This window comes from Panthera pardus, unplaced genomic scaffold, assembly GCF_024362965.1.
Source record: "Panthera pardus isolate Hobbes unplaced genomic scaffold, ASM2436296v1 HiC_scaffold_10, whole genome shotgun sequence".
NCBI classification, from domain to species: Eukaryota; Metazoa; Chordata; class Mammalia; order Carnivora; family Felidae; genus Panthera; species Panthera pardus.
The window spans coordinates 89222337-89241928 of record NW_026526655.1 but is presented as its reverse complement, the minus strand read 5'-3'; the positions used below and the strand labels follow the sequence as shown (position 1 = coordinate 89241928).

At 33.1% G+C, this 19592-nt stretch overlaps 1 protein-coding gene across 4 annotated transcripts in view; it reads right to left on the bottom strand.

The window, feature by feature from the left end:
- The window catches only part of LRP1B (LDL receptor related protein 1B), a 1871086-nt gene that overhangs the window by 564476 nt on the left and 1287018 nt on the right, over positions 1 to 19592 (bottom strand). For all 4 annotated transcript variants that reach the window (XM_053909160.1, XM_053909154.1, XM_053909157.1 and 1 more), the window contains exons 28-31: positions 19328 to 19459; positions 17757 to 17984; positions 4654 to 4828; positions 3760 to 3854 (exon numbers count right to left, since the gene is read on the bottom strand). In XM_053909160.1, coding sequence (XP_053765135.1) covers positions 3760 to 3854; positions 4654 to 4828; positions 17757 to 17984; positions 19328 to 19459 — 630 coding nt within the window. The remainder of the gene's footprint in view (positions 1 to 3759; positions 3855 to 4653; positions 4829 to 17756; positions 17985 to 19327; positions 19460 to 19592) is intronic.

Sequence of the window (19592 nt, the reverse complement as noted above, 5' to 3'; positions counted from 1 at the left end):
CCCCCATAACTGGACACTATTAACATTTTACTGTATTTAATTTGAATCTTTGTATGAAATATGAAATAAATTCTATTAACACAGTAAAGTATCTTTTGAAAAAGATGAAAGTTCCCTTTGAATGTCATTATTGTTCCTTCCTAAAGAGAACTGCTATTATAAAATTGGTGTGGATTATCTCCAGTTTACGTTTTCCATACTTTTATAAACATATTCAACCGGGAGCAATATCCATTAATGTTGTATGTTTCATTTTGAACTTCTATGAATGATTTCATACCATAAGTATCATTCTGCTAATTACTTCTCTCACTCAATGCTTCTGAGATCTATTACATCTTTTTGTATATATGCAAAAACATATTCGTATTTGTATACAGTATTTCAGCACATAAATATGCTGCATTTATTTACTATTCCTCTTCTGATGAAGATTTAAAGCCTTTTCAAATTTTTTAGAGTTATAAACAATGATGCATTAAATATCCTTGTACGTGTTTCTTTGAGCATATATTCTTTAGAGTATATAAGTGTGTGGTTTGTGGAACATAAGATATTGCATATGAGGCTTTAACTCTAAAAATAGCTCAAAAAGATAGACACTGTTATCTCTATCTTACAGGTAATAAAACTGAGCCTTCAAAAAGGAAAGAAGTATGTTTAAAGTCACGGAGTTAATAAGTATCAAAGCAGAGATTCAAATCTGTGTTTGGTATGATCCTAAAACAACATTTTTCCAAAACCATATTATCCCTCAAGCAGTAAAAGGAATGTTTCATGTGAATGTGAAAATTACTACAAGTTGTCCCTAGTTTCCAAGCGCCTTAAATTCATTCTTCCTCTTGTACCTTACACCTTGAACAATTTAATTCACTTAATTTGAAGTGGTAGTTAAAGATGGCAAGTGTTAACTGATGGTTAATGACCTACGAAGATAGAAATATTCCCCATTGCAGCAGGGAATCAAGGGAGAATAGAGGCAGGATAGAATTTTACCTGCTCACTTTCTTCCTCTGTACATCAAAAAAAAAAAAAAAAAAAAAAAGGTATCTGTGGGCAGAAGTGTAGTAGAATATGTTGGGCTGAGTATTTGCCAGCCCATTTGCCATTCAGATTTCAGGAACATAAAAAAGGGAAATGATTTGTTACATTTATGAATGGACAACACAGTCTCTTATTAAGAACGGCAGAGACCTGGTTAACATGTTAGTTTGCTAAAGTAGAAAATTACAGAAGGAAGTTGTAAGTAACCCTTTTTGTAAACAACATCAAGACGTACAAGAGGAACGGGTGCCTGGGTGTCTCAGTCTGTTAAGTAGCCCACCCTTGATTTTGGTGCAGGTCATGGTCTCAGGGTTCATGAGTTTGAGCCCCACATTAGACTCTGTTCTGAGTGTTGAGCCTGCTTGGATTCTCTCTCTTGCCCTCTCTATTTCTCCCTGCCTCTCTCTCTGTCTCAAAATAAATAAATCAAGTTAAAAAATTAAAAATTAAAAATATATTTAAAGAACTACAAGAGGAAGATGAGGGCCCAGTTGTCTTTTTGCCCCAGGGATTATTTTGGGAAGATCTGAGAGTACAATCCAGCTACTTCCACTTGTTTACCTCTTAGCATTAGCAGTAAAACAAAACAATATGGAGTACATTCCTCACATTTGCATAAAAATTTGCTCATCTCAGAGGCCTATTTGCTACCTATAATCCTCTGCAATATTTCAATGGATTCTATTGCATATTTATTCTTTACTGAACTCATTTATACTCTCAATATTGCAATCAAATAATTCAAATTCTTCTATTGGATCCAACATACCTTGTATTATTACTCCTGATAGGTTCTAGTATTAAAGGCCAGATGTTCTCTTAATAAATTTTCCTCATTCAGTCCTCATGGGAACTTTATAAAATCGACATTTTGTCTTGATTTTACAGATGAGGAAAGCAAGTACCACCAAGCTAACAATTTGCTGAAGGTCACTGAGTTAAATTTACTTAATGGAATCTAAAGTGATTTAGGTTCTTGTCCCCCTTAAGGAAAAGGAGGGTATCAAATTTTTATCAATAGTCCTAATACAAAATCTGATACTCAATAAAAATCTGCTTATTGAATGAATGTCGGACTTGCAAGCCGTACTCATTAATGCCGATTTAAGGCAGCGTTCACAATGAGGTTCTGGGTTATTTTGGTCAAACTGGTGTATCTTGGGCAAATTAAAATTTAAAAGTATCATTTTGAATTAATTTAAGGTGATTTTCAAATACAACAATAAGTGTAAACAGTAACACTATTTTTCTTTATAACCTTTCTTTATGTAAGCTGGGAGGGTTTTTTAAAAATTTATTTTGAGTAGGGGAATGGATATTTAGCATTAAAGAAGATAAGGTTTTCCCATTATCGAAACAAGCATATAAATTAACATTTTGGTGTAACCTGGGGCTACCGCATTACAATGTAAGGATTTTATTTGCTCATACTATTTTCATCATACTCACTTTTCCATATTAAATATTCTGCACCATTCTAGATAAGCACCAACTGAATTGCTTGAGTCCAAATTAAGTCTTTTGTATGGGTCCTAATCTTGTAGAGGCCCATGTTTCTTTTGTCCTATCATTTTCCACACAGAAGTATTAGCATTTCAATTTGCCTTTAATTTCTAACACTAACTTGAATTTCAATTGTGTATCAAATCTTAGAACAGCCAGTCCAAAGAAAAGAGTTGTTAATATTATCATTTTCTATCAGAGGTTTCGTCTATAGACTACATGAAAAGAATTATTTATTGTAAATCTTGGTGACACTGCACCTTTACCGAATCACCAGTAGTAAAATGAGCTCCTTCAGATAAGGATACTACCACATTTCTAAAACTAAGAAAAAATGCTGAAAAGCTTCATAGTGAATTGACTTTCCCCCCAGAATTAAAAATACACTATGTTCAATTCAAGGCAATTATGGCTTTCTTTTGTACATTCTATCACTCTCATTTAATGTGATCTCAAAATCCAGGTTCATTACTGGACTTTTTTAAAAAGATACTTGAGATGACAAATAGGCAGTGTGATAAGCCTTGCCTCTTAAAATTAAGAGGAAATATAGGAAAATAGGAGGAAAGTGTGATTAGGATTTGAAAACTATATACATTACAATGTAAATCTATCTATGCATACATATGTAACATATTAACTTCTAAAACAATCTTCATAGTTAAATTTTTAAGAGATGTTTTACGGATAGGCATCAGAGTTTTCTTTCAGCACCATCGAGTTTTATCTAATGATTTAAATGGTTTGCAAAGGTAGAATAACAAACCAAGCCAATCTACTCCATAGTGAATAAAAAACTGCTGAAAACTAAACACTAAATACTTATATAATTATAACTACTAATAACAACACAATGACGATCAGGGAAGCCTTGGTACATTATATTGCCACTGCAGCAATGTATCAGATATTCACCACTAAAAATATGAGATTAAGTAATTACATCAAGCTTTAAGTGACTTCAGTACTTAAGATACTATAAAAATTCTCATATCAAAGGACGTTATCTTCTTATCTAGAAAAAAAGAGTGCTTCCTCCTTCACCCACCTAGACCCAATGGATTCAATGAGAGTGATAAATTCTTGAATTTATATTATTAATCTGTAATATTTCCTTTCAGGCTCGAGAACAGAGATATATTATATAAGTACAGGTTTGTCATATTAAACACTGCAGTGACTATTCAAAAAGAAAAAAGCAAACAAACTTACCAACTGGTTCCTTTTGATTTTGAAAGAGAATCTTGCTATTACTGCCATCCATGTTTGCCATGTTAATTGTGTTTCCATCTGTCCAGTAGAGTTTCCTTAATTTAAGAGATATGGATTAAAAATATTAGATGTAGGCCTACTTGTTGACTAAAAACTTACACTGAAGAAGAAAGTTAATATCAACGTAAATTCTTGGGTCAGGTTGAATTCTTTTTAGCGAATTGGTGAGACACTTGCCGACAGTAACACACAGGTCTGCCTCAGAAGAAAGCATCACTCCTGCTTTTTCCTGTCACTGAAGGACAATCTTCTCACTTCCTGTTTCCTCCTACATTCACAACTGAAATATCTATGACTATAGTAAATCATTTCTATGTAAAGTAATTCATTAAGATTGAATCTTCTTGGTTTAGAGAAACCAGATACCAAAGAAGAAAACAAAGTCACTTCAGCCATTCCCATTGAAAGCACTGGGGAGAAAGTATTTTAGCCCTACACAAGCTCTCTCCATGTGTACATGATGATTAGCCAGAAGGTGGGAGAATTTGAGCTACTTAGCAGTTACTGTAACATCAGCATGCAGTAAATATGTTACTAATAACTGGTATTTGAAATGAAATCAATGACTTTTCCTTGTACCTTTTTTTCTTTTTTTATTCTGAACTGTTACTCCTTAGAAACATAAATTAATAAAATGTTATAATAATATATAAAAACCTGATTTTATGCAGATACCAGAAATCTCTAAGCAGGGATCTCTTTTACAATTTTCATATTCACTTTTTTTACCGTATGGCTAATAATTCCTCTGAATTAAATACAGTTTTTATATGAAATCAAGGTAAAAATGTGTGAAACTTTTGAAAAACTTTACAAAAAATAATCATACTTTACCCCCTGACTGGGTGAGCTGCAAGACACTGTGGCTTATCGATTCCATGGATAATTGAGGTTTTCAAAGAGCCATCTAGTCGTGCCACATTAATTTGTGTTTCATCAAATTCAGAGCTAACCCAATATAAATTCCGTGAGACCCAATCCACTGCTAACCCTCTGATACTCTGAATATCTGTAAAACAGGAAAGAGAAAATTAAAAGTGAATGAAGTTTCTCATTCTTTTTGACTTTCCAAAGTAAGTTATTTTCTGTCTCAGGAAAATTTAATTTACAATTTAATTTGTTAGCTAAAATTGTACAAGATTGTAATCTCATTCCCTTATCAGCCCTTCTTAAGGCATGAATAATCATTAATGTCTTACTGCTGAGCCATTTGAAAACCTGAAGCAACAATTAGCATTGAAATTACACTAACACTCAGTGATTCACTAGTAAATACTTAGGAGCAGACACAGGCAGCGGTCTTATGGTCCAAGGTGACCAAAATTCAAATTAGAGTAACAGCTTTTTCAGTTGGTAGCACATCTTTCTAGTCAGGAGAAAGTACTTGTGGGCCGTCAACAAATGGGCTATTTTATGTTTGAAAGTGCCAATTTGTTCCTGAAATGAAATAAAACAATTCAACTTTCCTAAAACAAGATCACCAGAGTTGAACATCTTGCAAAATAGATAATTAACAGAAATGGACTGAGATATGAGCAAAGAAACAAAATCCTTTTAATATTCCTCCAACGTGGATTCTACAGAAATTACTAAAATCTAATTAAGTTTCGATTAATTCATTGCTGCCAATATGAATATTTGGGTTGTTATTCCTTGATTATTTAATTAGGAATCTTTTAAAAAAGGATGGAATTTAGGCTTAAATACAATTGTATACTTTAATTAGAAACAAATTAAAATCAAGTGTTAAAAATGATGGATCCTATAAAAGCTTTTTCAGGTATTTACTAGAAAATCTTTTTAACATATTAACATATAAAGTAGGCCCATTTAGTCCCCAATCTGTGGCACTTGAATCCTCTAATCTGGTTTTGTCTTTATTTTACACAGTTCTGTTATTTTCAAGCATACTGAATGTCCAAAGCTCTTTAGACTAGTGTTACTCAAACTTGTAAGACACCTGGAGACTGTTAGGAGGAAGATTCTGATGCAGTAGGTCTGGGAAGGGGCCTGGCATTTGGCAAGTTCTAACTTGCTCCCAGGCACTGCTCCAGAGCAGTGGTTCCAACCCAAGCGCCGCTGGAACCACAGAGCAGCTGTTGCTGAACCCTCCACACTGTTAAATCTTCCATTTTTACCATTGTTAAAAGATGCCACAACGCTGGATTTTTCATGTGAAAGTGACAACATCAGATTTGTAAAATTTGGCAATTATTTCAAAATTTAAAAGAGCAAAATAGGACATGGAGACCTGGTGGTTCTAGGTCTGTTATACTGTCAGTATTGGCCTGGTAGGTTCCAGCGTCCGTGTATGTCTTTCCAAACCCGACAGAGCCTACTTTCTGCTCAAAATGCTCTTATTATTTCTAAATAACTTTTAATCACAGCTCCTTTAGAAGGTATCATCCATGTTTTAATTCTCCTCTAATCAACAACGTTTCCTCTGCAAGTTACCTTTCATCATGAATTTACTGGTAAGTTGGTGAATCTCAAATGTCAACTTTATTTTTTTTTTTGATCCAACACTAGAAATTTCTTTTTAGTTGTCCTCCTCTGGATCCCTCTTCTTGAGAAAAAGTACTACAACACCTCTGTAAGGCTAAACATGGCATGTCTGATACTTATTTATTTTGCCTCATCCAGGATATTTATTCCTTCTTCTCCTTCACCCTCTGGACTTAATTGGTTGCTGAGAGACAGTCTTGCTATAATGAGAACACCTGGCTTCATGTTCTAGGTTGGGTGCCTATTTTTTGTCTTTAATCAAGTCACTTAAATTTCAGCCTCTATTCTTATCAGGAAAATGAGGCTAATTACAGATAATACATAGGATTGCTGGGAATATTACGTTAGATGATGTTATTTATTCGGTTTAATGCAGGGTTGAAGGATATTTTGCCAATCCAAGGACTTAATATTTTCTGCATTTTTTACCCTGGACTGCTTGGTATTGGCAAAAATGACACAGTATGTTTTTATTTTCTCTAAAATACATGTTTTCCAAAGGTTTTTGTTTTTATTTTTTGGCTGTTTCTGCTGCTCAAAATCCTTTTATTTATTTCTGATTGACTCTTAATCATATGGTCTAGAGAATACATTGCACTCCTACATTGGAAAGCATATTCAAATGTAAGCTATTAATACCTATTTAGTCCTTGTCAGTTCTATGGTTCATGCCCTCTCAAATCTATTTCTGTCTTTAAAATTGCAATAGCATCCATTCTTTTTCCTTATCCAACCAAATGATTTAGTTGCTGCCAGGTTATTTTTCTGACTGGAGAGTTCTGCATCATGACCTTTGTTTGTCCCAAAGATATTCAATAGCTTTCAACCACTCAGAAAGTGATGTCTAAATTCCTTAGCCTGGCTTCCTGTATAATCTGAATATAACTACCTTCCCAACTTTGCTTTTCCACTATTTTTAACGAATTACCTTACACTTCAGTCATACTGATGTGTTTTCAGATTTCCAGACTTATCCTGACCTTTTGAACCTATAGGGCATTACCTGGAATCCATAACTTATTACATTTCCTTCTACCTGAATCCCACACAAAAGTAAGTAAGCAGATAGACAACATCACCCTTCAACCACAAAAACCTAATCAATTTTATGGCCTAGCCAGAAAATTTGTCTCTATCTACCTAACAACAGGACTGTATCTGGTCAATCCCTTTGTACTTAATGTGATGGTTATTTCCTGACATATTACTACTCTTATATATATTTCTTGCAGGTAGATTCCTTGCTAATATATCTTTATAGTGCTGCTCCCCAAATGTATACAACATTGCTTCAACATAAATATTTTTTAATGAATTGATTAATAAATTCATGATATATATATAATCTATAATTTTAAGGATATGTGACCTGAGCTAGAAATATCAGACAAGGTCCTCAAGTTCATTGTCAGGAGTACATATACAAATATATACTCAGCCAATATTAATTATCATTCTTTATCCTTACCTTTTTTCTACCCACCATTTAGAGTTTCTAATTACCAACTTTAAGTCTAAAATAAAACTTTTGGGGGCGCCTGGGTGGCGCAGTTGGTTAAGCATCCGACTTCAGCCAGGTCACGATCTCGCGGTCCGTGAGTTCGAGCCCCGCGTCAGGCTCTGGGCTGATGGCTCGGAGCCTGGAACCTGTTTCCGATTCTGTGTCTCCCTCTCTCTCTGCCCCTCCCCCGTTCATGCTCTGTCTCTCTCTGTCCCAAAAAATAAATAAAAAACGTTGAAAAAAAAAATTAAAAAAAAAAAAATAAATAAAATAAAAAAAAATAAAATAAAATAAAATAAAATAAAATAAAACTTTTGTAGTTTTTGACCATTACTAAACACATGTCTGTTTTTTATTTGTTTGTTTGTCTGTTTGTTTTTCAGAGAAACCTGGCAAATTCACCATAAGGGTGGAGTGGGATAAAAACTGCCATGTTTAATGAACGTTTTCTTTCCTTGATAAAAATGTTAAAATACTATTTTGACTCTTAACTCTTGTTTTCAAGTAAGTCAAAGACCTCTGAGCAAATTTCTCAGAGGACTCAATTTTCTATATTGAGGGACCTTTACCTTTTTTGAAAAGCCTTTATTGCAATAATATTCTCTGAAAAATGATAAATTATACCATTTAAATGATTTATCAAGATCACAAGACAGATAGGAAAGTCTCTAAGTGCTAACACAGACTTGTATGTTAGCTAAAACCAGAGAGGAAGGCAAATGGGAACACAGAGGCTGGTGCAGCTATAGGGACAAAAAGTTGAGAAATCAAATCAAGTTATAATCCAGAGATTCACGGATCATTAGTTCCGTGCAATACAGATCAGTTCTTAAATGCATAAAGACTAGGAAAGCTAAACAAGAAAAATACCAGCTATATTAGAAGAGTATACATCCTCAATGATACAGGTGAATAGGAAAAAAATAAATCTCCCTGCTTGCTTAAAAAGGAGAATAACTGAGGGGAGCCTGGGTGGCTCAGTTGGTTAAACATCCAACTCTTGATTTCAGCTCAGGTAATGATCTTGCAGTTTCTGTGTTCAAGCCCTGGGCTTGAACTGGGCTCTGTGCTCAAAGTGTGGAGCCTACTTGGGATTCTCTGTATCACCCTCTCTCTGCCCTTTTTTCTCTCTGTCTTTTTAAATATTTAAGTTTTTTAAAAAAAAGGAAAATAATTTAAAAATAAAAACAAAATTTATTTTTGTTGTCCTTTCTCTAAATACAGAAAACAAAACTCAACAAAACCAAACCTAACCCAAACAAAACAAAAGAAATAAACAAAAACTTTAAGCATTAGTTTATACTGGGGCAACAGATGACTAGTCTGGTTGGATGGGGGACAAATCAAATATAATTGATTTCCAGTTTATTGTGACTCCCTTTCCCTCCAGCAGAAGCAAATTGAAACCCTCTGTGGAAGAAAACATATTCCTCAATGTAGGCCCTCAGAATTCCCTAGATTGAGTTCATTCTCATAATAGATCAGAACACAAAAATAAAGCACACACAGAGAAATGAAACATAAGAGCAAGGATTAAGAGAAAACTTAACAATAGGTTTAAAACTCCAGAGCTTACCTGTTTTTACATTGTTGTGTGAAATAAAGAAAAATGAGTGGAATATTTTAAAGAAAAAAATATGCTTTGAAATAATAAGTCAATAATTTATTTTAAAAATACCCTTGGAAGACATAAATGATAACCAAAAAATAACTTATAAATATTTTTTAAAGTAATATTAAAAAGAAACAATTTATTAAGTGAATTAACCACCAGCTTAGATATAATTCAGGAATTTATACAAGACAAATTAAAGGAGTTATCCAGTGCCAACACAGAGAAACAAGAAGATTAAATGAGTTGGAGGTTAGAATGAAGTCTAGCACATCTAACCAAATTTTGCAAAGGAGGAAATAGGCTAGGTTAGAGAAAATGGTCAGAGACAATATTTGAGGTTTTTTTTTCCTCCCTGGGCTGATAAAAATACACCATCCCATAGGAAGTAAAACAGACTCTAGAGGCCTAAATAAAAACAATGCCATGAAGACAGAGAAAAAATGTTAAAAGCATCTCGAGAGAAAAGACACAACACCAAAAAAAGAATGATAGTTAGATAAACATGGAGATTCTCAATAGCAACAAAAAATGCAAAAGTTGTTGGAATAATATCTGTCAGCAAAGGGTTGAGAGAAAATAACTTGAAATTTGTACTCAACAAAATTATCTTTACAGCTACATCTCAACAATAACAAAAATATTTATTTAAAAAATGGGTAAAGGAATAGAATAGTCATTTGTCCAGGGAAGATGTATAAATGGCCAAGAAGAACATGAAATGATGTTCAACATCACTAACCATTAGGGAAATGCAAATCAAAATCACAATCAGAAACCACCTCACACCCATTAGGATGGCTACATAACAACAACAACATCCAAATGTTCACAAGGTTGTAGAGACATTGGGACCTTTCTGTATAACGTTGGTAGGAATGTAACATGGTGCAGCCTCTGTGCGAAACTGCATGGCAGTTTCTCAAAAAATTAAAAATAGAATTACCATAGAATCCAGAAGTTCCACATCTGGGTATATACTCCCCAAAATTGAAAGCAGGGTCTTGAATACACACTTACGGTCACAGCAGAATTACTGACAGTAGCCAAAAGGTACAAATAACCCAAATGTGCATCAATGGATGAATGTATAAAAATTGTGATACATATATAAAATGGAATATTATTCAGCCTTAAAATAAATTCTGACACTTGCCACAATATGGATACACCTTAAAAATATCAAGCTGTGTCAAATAAGCCCTTCACAAAAAGACAAATACTGTGTGATTCCACTTCTAAGAGGCATTTAGAGCAGTTAAATTCACAAAGGAAGTAGAATGATGGAAACTTGGGGAGTAAAATTACCCGGTGTTGGGAGGAGGGGGTATCAGGAGTTGTTGTTTAATAGCTATAAATTCCAGTTTTACAAGATGAAAGGAGTTCTGATGATTGGTTCACAATGTGAATGTACGTAAAACTACTGAATTATATACTTAAAAAGAGTCAAGATGATAAATTTTATGTGTATTTTACCACGATTAAAAAATATCTTCCAAAAACAAAAGCTAAATAAATATATTTTCAGAAAATATATTAGGTTATCACTAAACTAAAGGAATATTAAAGGATATAATTCAGAAAAAAGAAAAATGATAAAAGAAGAAAAGGCCTTAGATGAAAGAGGAATGGGTAACCACATAAACTGATTGAGGTGTAGATAAATCCAAATGAAAAAAATAAATAAATACAGCACAATGGTTGTCAATTCTCTGCTTATGAAATTTATTTTTTTCTTTCTCTCTCTCTCTCTTTTCTTTTTTTTCTCTTTCTTTTCTCTCTTCCTCCCTCCCTCCCTCCATGCCTCCCTTCCTTCCTTCTTTCCCCTATGCAGTGGACTTGCTGACACCAGCATCTTGGAGGTAGGCCTAAATTAGGCTTTTACCCAAAATCATGTATGTCTTCAAAAAAGGAGGGGATCCCAATGCTCATAATTCTCTGAGGAAAGATATGGTTATATCCAATCAAAACTCATTTGAAATGAGCTTCTAGGCAATTACATATCTGTTCTAAGGGGCCATGTTAAAATAAAAGCAAATTGGTAATATCTTTGAAAGCTGTCTCAAGGGAACTTGGTAAATATTAAACATCCCATTTGTTGCAACTATGAGAAACTATATACACACAAACACATATATTACCATATTTAATACATGGTATGCAAATTAAGAAACAGCCTAAGAAAGAGAATATTACAAAACACTTTAGGAGCCTTCTATGTACACCCTCACTAATTTTATGCTTCTTCAACTCTGAATAATTTAGTGTTTATCATTGTCTTGTTTTGTTTGTTTGTTTGTTTGTTTTAGGTTTAACACATATGTATGTATCCCAAACCTATGTTGTTGTTGTTGTTTTTCCTAGAGAATATACATCTCAATCTCCTAAACCTATAATTATTTGTATTTTAGATATGCTGCTGATTTGGGAAAATGTTTAAAGTAAGGCTGTCTCCTTTATTTTCATCTAGATCAATGTCTCCAATATCTTTCCAATTATCTGGTTAACTTCACCTCTCTCCCAGTCATCAGGTTCAATTACTTCTATATCTACCACACGCTTGGTGTCTGTCACCTTCTTATACCTCTCATTGTTCTAGTCTAGTTTTTACTCTAGATTTAGAACATTTAAGTTCCTAGCTGTAATTTTTTTAAGTTTATTTATTTTGTGTGTGTTTGTGTGTGTGAGAAAGAGAGAGAAAGAGAGAGAGAAAGAGAGAGAGAGAGAGAGAGAGAGAGAGAGAGAGAGAGAGAGAAATCCCAAGCAGGCTCTGCATTGTTAGTGTGGAGTAGGATATGGGTTTTGATTCTACGACCATGAGATCATGACCTGAGTCGAGATCAAGACTCTGATGCTTAACTGACTAAACCACACAGGTGCCCCTCTAGCTGTATTCTTATCTATAATTTATCATTTTTCAATATTTCAGATTTCTATCTGATTTATCTTCAAAAGGGTCTGAATCACCTATAAACATCTATAAAAATTTTCAGTGATTTCCCATTGCCTTTAGGGAAAAAAATACAAAAATACAAAACTGCTGCTCATCCTGACATAAGACCTTCTCTGATGTGCTGTCACATTAACCTTCTAAGTTATTCTTCTGGAAGGTCTAGCTACCGCTCACTATCTGCACCTTTCTACATGGAAAGTGTCCAGAGCTTTGTACCTCATGATATCTCAACCTGGATTGATCAAGCTACTGGTTCCCCAAAGGTCTAGTTTGAATATTACTTCCTAAAGTAATTAGGTAATTACTTAGGTAATTCCATATAATAACTTAATACTCCTTGTGCTAATTTCCTAAGTACCTGACACCTTATTAAACTTTATATTTCATGTAGCCTTATATTTTAGTTAGTTGTTTATATCTCATTCTTTTACCAGATATGAAGCTCCCTGAGGTTACGAACTGTCTTAACTAAATAAAGCCATCTTTCTACTCATCTAATGGTCCACATATAGAATCCATACATATATAAAGCCTATGGGGAAAAAATAAAAGAAAATTCTATTCTTCTAACTAAAAGGTAAAGAAAAAAGATAGGAAGTATGACTCAATTAGCACACATTGCTGTAGATACATAGTTCTCAATGGAATGGCATTTATAGGTGTGATTTTGTCTTTCTTTGTTTCTTTTCTTTTCTCTCTCTTTTTTTTAAATCACAGATGTTGACATTCTTCCATAAAAGGCTTTCCTGGGTGAAAGTGAAAATTGAAATCCCACTCAGAAAGAGGCAAAACAACAGATGTTCCCTATCCAAACTTTCTACTTTAATTCAAGGCCTGGTTCCAAAATCTAGATCTCACTGTTATTACTGACCTGTTTTCATTTCTTTCAATCTCTCTGGACCAATTTTCATAATAGTTTTTTTTCTAAGCATTTTTATTACCATATTAAATATGGTGTTTTGCAAAATAGAGGGAATGAGTGAATCGTTAGTACTCACTGACAAAATAATTGTTGGCAGAAGTGGATAACAATTTCAAATAATAATGGAAATCTACTCTGAAATAGGTCCAATTAGATTCAAAGTATTATTGAGAATTAAATTTTATATAGTAGCAATGTGATCAAAAGGTTGGCATTTGAAGTGGTTTATATTTTTGTAGTTAAAAAAGCATATGATTATATGATAATTTCCTACCATGTAAGAGAATGTTCTTTATAAATAGATATACTTCTAATTCATATTAATCTTCCTTTTGTTCATTTTAGCATCTGCTTAACTCAACTTAACAGTCCAGTTCATTCAGATGGTAGATGACTCTAGTACTAAAAAATACTTTGCTGAATCAATTGTATTTGCCCAAAGTTGAGTCCTTAATTTTCCAAAGATGAAAAATTTATACTTTACCTTAGAATAATGAGGCACACCAGGAGATTTTCCTAATAAAAAACAAAATTTTATTGACAGTAGCTTGGAATCTAATAAAACTGCCAACGTATTTCTAAAATCTTTTTCTCATATTTCAGAAAACCAGTAAAACTGTTGACACTGGGATGGAATGACCCCATACTTCACCCAGGTACTACTAAATGAACTCTGCTGAGTATGCTGAGTGTATATTCAGTGAACATTGGAAAGAAATATTTGTACAAACCATGTGGTTACGATAAAGTTTCTGCTCTCTACTTGCTGAAGTTCCTTATTTGTAAAAGGAAGGGATTCTCAGGAGGAAACATAGCACAACTTTAGAGTCAAAATCCAATTAGGATGTAACAAAGCTCTGGTATTTCCTACCATGGCAAACCTGAAGTAAATGCCTCCTCATTTTTAAAAGCAAAAAGTAACATTTACCTCAAAGCACTGACCTCAAAGCACTGTATGGAGAATAAATGATAGATGAAAGTGGAATAGATACAAATGTGAAACTCAACTGTCTTACTCCCGGTCTATATAAGGAACTTTAAGGTGTATTAACTAATGTCTTCTTTTTTTTTCTTCCTATGTTAATTGCAAGTGAATTTCTTGTCATGTTATTTAGAGCTGGGGGAGGGACAATCTTGTATCCAGTATAGTACAATAATCCTGGGTAAGATTATGAACACTCAGGAGAGGCAAATGAGTATAAAAGGACAACACCCAGCTACTTGGGATGAAGTCCCAAATTCTCTTATTGTAGGGTAATGAGGATGATGGGAGCTGTAATCATACAGTCCTAAGTATGAATGTGCCCCCATTGTTTCCTCATTTTATTTCTGAGACAGAGTTTTAGCTTTTAGGACTTTAAGCTTTCTCCTCTGCAGAACAAAAGTAATTCTTAATTATAGGTTTGGAAAGATTATATGAGATAATGGTGCTTGTCCCATTAATGGCAGCTGATATTATTTATCACATCAGCAAAATAAACCTGAAAGTATAAATAATTGAAAAATATTTGGACCAAGCAGTGACTCAAGTATAAGAATTAATTACCACCAGAGAGTCAGGCCACAGACCACTAGCAAGAACATTTGCCATGAATTGTTAGTTACTTTTTCTTAGAATAAAATTATTTTTGGTTTTTGTGAAAGGGACAAATATACATACGGTAATAAATATTTGTTAATTTATACTATGAATGAGCCTACAGTCATGTGTTAGTATTTATGCTTATAATTAAGTGTACCTTGTACAAGTAAATATAACAAATAGCTCTTGTAGGTAGTACATAAATTAAGAATAGCTTAGTACTTCAGGATATGGAAAATGACAAAACAGGCAAACTATTTCTAGACCCCTTCATGAAGGCTTGACCCAAAGAGCTTCAGTGTTTTTCTGAAAAAAAAAAAAAAAAAAAAAAAAAAAAAAAGGTCTGCTTGGGGCAATAGACAAATGTAGAGTCTGATTTTTGAAGCAAGTTTCACGTTAGACTTAGGCTAAGGAAGATAAGGAAAGAAAGCATCTCTCAAGAAAAAGTCCAGTAGAAGAAGGATAGCAAAGTAAGAAAATACAGAGGCTGACATGTAAGAAGTAAGAGAAAGGTCAGACAGACATTCTTAGGGAATCTAAAAGATTAAAGGATAAAATAAAGTACAATTACTGGCAGGATTTGAGATACTTTGATGAGCTCACAAGCTGAACTGTCAAAAGTTCCTCTCAAGCTTTCTAATAATGGAAAGATAAATCAGGCCTTAACAAGGTTTCACTCTGGAAGAAAGGAAATCACAACTTCATTCAACTTGTAGGGTAGCCAGAAATGAAGGACTTATCCTTGACAATGCCTATTCCTCAACTTTCATATCCAATTAAGTTCCTTTATATTTTCACTCTTTGATATTTCTATAATTCTCCCACATTTCTTGATCTCTATTGTTTCCTTTCTAGTCCAGGTTTCTATCACTTCTTACTAAAGCCACTATAGCAGCCAGTAAACTAGTCTCCCAGAGTCCATGGCCCACCTACCCCCTACCTGAGACCTCTTCAATTCTCTACTAAATCTAAAAGCTAGAATATCTTTTCCAAAGGCAAACCTAACTATATAGCTGTGCCCTCCTTAAAACATTTCCTTAGTTCTCACTATTTTCAGTACTAGCATAAAAATCAACAACCTGTAAAGGCTGGAATTATTCGGTTTCTATTTATTTCTTTACCTCGATCAACCTGTATATAGTGTGTCCTCTTGTTCTATGCTCAGTCAATACTGATCCTCTTTCAATTTCTTATCTTATATAAAGTATTCCAATATTTGTCAAAATAACCCAATTAACGATTGTTGATCCTAATGAATATATGAATTAATTGTTAGTTAGAAAATTTCATGGCTCAATTTTTGGTTAATAATTATAAATAGAGTTTCTTAAATGAAAATAAGTCTTTGAGATTTTCTCAAAGACAAACTCCAAATTACTACTGGCTATCAATCTATAATTACAGACAGAAAATTGTCCCCATATTTTCCTGAGGTATCACGTCTTTTACTTCATACAGTTCACAAAGCTTTTTGGTAAGGATTTCTCATTCATGATAAAGTGCTTAACAATTTTCTGTTAGACATTGATGAATTTCTTATGAGAAGATTACCTGACAGTCAGTCTTGGGAAGCACCTAATATCCTTCAACTGATCTTTCAAGGTGTTTAACTGATCTTTCAAGACCATTACCTAGTCTAACAGTGGTTATCCAATCATTCCATATTACCTCTGTAAAAAAAAAAAAAATCCTGTACAAAGAAGAAGTCTTTGCATTAGCCTTTTTAGAAAGGCTCCTTTCTTATGGCAAGTTTGAAATAAATATTTGAAAAAGCTTATAACCAATTCATGTAAGTTGCCTTAACAGTACTAAACTTAGATGAATAAAGAGCTAGCATAAATAAAAAAGCACTTTAGTGGTCAAATACTCTCAGATCTACTAGTGGTACTCAAGCCAGCTTTCTAAGTATGATATGTGGAAAACTCTTGAAAACCAGTGAATTTAAAACCTGTACTTCTTATTGCTTTCACTAAGGGATTGATCCTTGTTCAAATAAGGCCTGATTTAAAAATTTTAGTATGCTTCAAAACATGAGAGTTTGATATATCTATATGGATTACTGATCACCCTTTCTTCTATTTTTTCCAAATCACTCTGTCATGCTTATGGAGCAGGAAATTGAACAGGAATGTCTTGTTTGGTTTTGCAGTAGTGAAAAAGAGCAGATACTCAATTAAGTTACACTAAAATAACAACAACAACAACAACAACAACAACAGACCAAGAAATCACACTTTAACAAAATTTTTAAAAAGATTAGGATAATTCAATGTTAAATATTTAGAGTTTAACCACTGCATTTGCATGTATGTTTCACTTCACTTCAACTATGTTTTCCATTTTGGGGAAGTTACTTGTTTTTTTAATGGCTAAGTTAACAACATTTACCAATAACCTATGATTCCATCTGCTAGGTCAGGAGGTGGATATGAATAGTCTTATTTGTGGAGTCTAGTTCTGTAGAAATTTATGCAAAATAAGTTGATAATAAGCTTGATTCAGAGAGGGAAGCCCAGTCCTTTCCAAAGTCCTATATTTTCTGTGTGCCCTAACTATAATTCCCCCATCAGCAGAAAGGAATCTTCAAATATTTTTGTTTAGAAGTCTGTAAATTTTAAGGAGATCCCTTTTGAATTTTTTTTCCTGTGAAACTAAATTTCTAGTTATTAGAGTACTATGTGCAACATAATTATAGCATTCTACAGTTGCTAAGACATAGCATATTATTAAATCTCTGAATAATCAATTCCAACTTTCAATTAACAACATAGAATTGGATAATAGAAAAAAGAATAAAAAAGAGACTTGTGATTATTACAAATTGAGTAACATTTTTTAAGTTGTATTTTGCAAAACTCTTACCTCTTGAAATAACAGTTTCTAATCCAGTTCCATTAATAAAAGCCCGCTTAATGGTTTGTGTTTTAATATCTGTCCAGTATAAACGTTCTTCAGATGCGTCAAAGTCTATCACAGTAACGTCATCAATGTCAGGGACTGTAAAGGCCGTGATAAAGTTAAAATATGGATTATCAATATCCACTCCTCTGATTTCAGAACGCCTTGCATATAGAAGAAATTTTTTCATTTCTAGAAAAGAAACAGAAATAAGTGTTTTCCTCTTATAAGTTTGCCGAGTTTGAAGCAATCTAGAAATTTTAAAATATTAATTGTTGATGACTTAATAGAATTTTACCACCAGAAAATCATAATCAAGATTTGATGGGCAGGAATGACTTATCTATTATTTAAATTAAAATACTTAATAGAAACAAATGTAAAACAACTTAGAATCCTTGCCATTATTTTTCTTTTGTTAGAAATGACAGGAAATTCTCAGCAATTTGATCTTAGAATTTTAAACAATTGCTAAAACACATGACCTCTACAAATGTCAAACAACCATATTTGTTCTTTGTATATTTTGGAACAATAATGCATTGCATTAAATGATTTTTGAAGAAATCAAAGAGTATTTTTTCTATACTATCTCTGAGTAAAACAAAATTAAGCATGGACTTAAAAGTCATGTTCACATTTTCCCTATCAAAATTCAGGTTCAAATAATGTTAAAGCATGCTTTCTTATAAAGTTTTGTAAATCTGTAGTAACATTGTGAGTGATGTTGCATCATTTTACTTCCATAGGCATTTTTCTTGAACAGAGTTTATAAAATAGGAAATAAAATAGAAGAAGTCACAGATATTCTATTATTTCATTGCTCTCTTTGAGATTATTGTTGTTGAGATATGCTATGATTATATAAAATTAATTAAATCGACATGTATCTAAATTCCTAAGTGAAGATTTTGTGAGTATATTCTTTTCTGTCCTTAAAAGTAATTGCTCTGCAAATAAAAATTACTTAAAAGTAAAATAAAACAGAAAAACTCCACAGTCTGATTTCATTCACAAATTTCATTATCATTTTTTTCTAGTTTAAACGTGCTGTTTAAATATTTTTTAGGAATACTTCAAAGTTACCCATTTTACTTCACTTCTCACCCCTTCAAGTCGATAATCCCCTATAAAATGATGTGAAAATAGCTTTAGAAGAGCAGGAAGAGATTAAAGCTATTGAGTACCTCTTTGTTACATGGGTTACCTACATCATCACTTTCTGAAAATGCACTTTCACTTACAAATCTCCCTGTTTTGTAGAGATAAATTCTGCTAACACACTAAATCAGAAAGCGGCAAGAAAAAAATGAATAAGGTAATAAATAGCAAAGTGCAGTATATCACATATTTAAAGAATTTGTCAGTCTTCCCCAAAGTAGATGAATCATCAATAGAGTCTGGAAATAGCACTACCTCAAATGTTTTTAAGGACATTAAAAATATCTTTTGGCTCACTTTGAGGAAAATCTTAATGCTAATACAATTTGAGAGAATTCAATTTAAATTTTAGATGAGAACTCCAAGAAATTTACCATAGCAGGTCTTCTTGTCTGAGGAGAGCTTCATCAAGTGGGGGCATGCACAAGCAGCACTCCTATTATGATTGATCAGACACATGTGAGAGCAGGGGCCTTTGCCGTCATTAGCTGCACAGGGATTGGTAGCTGTAATTACACAGTGAAATATTAACAGTGAAAAAGAAAAAATATATATCTATTAGGGAACCTCTGAGGTTGACAAGGGTTATTCACTTAATGATTCAAAGTGAAGTTCCTATATAGCACCCATTACTGCGGT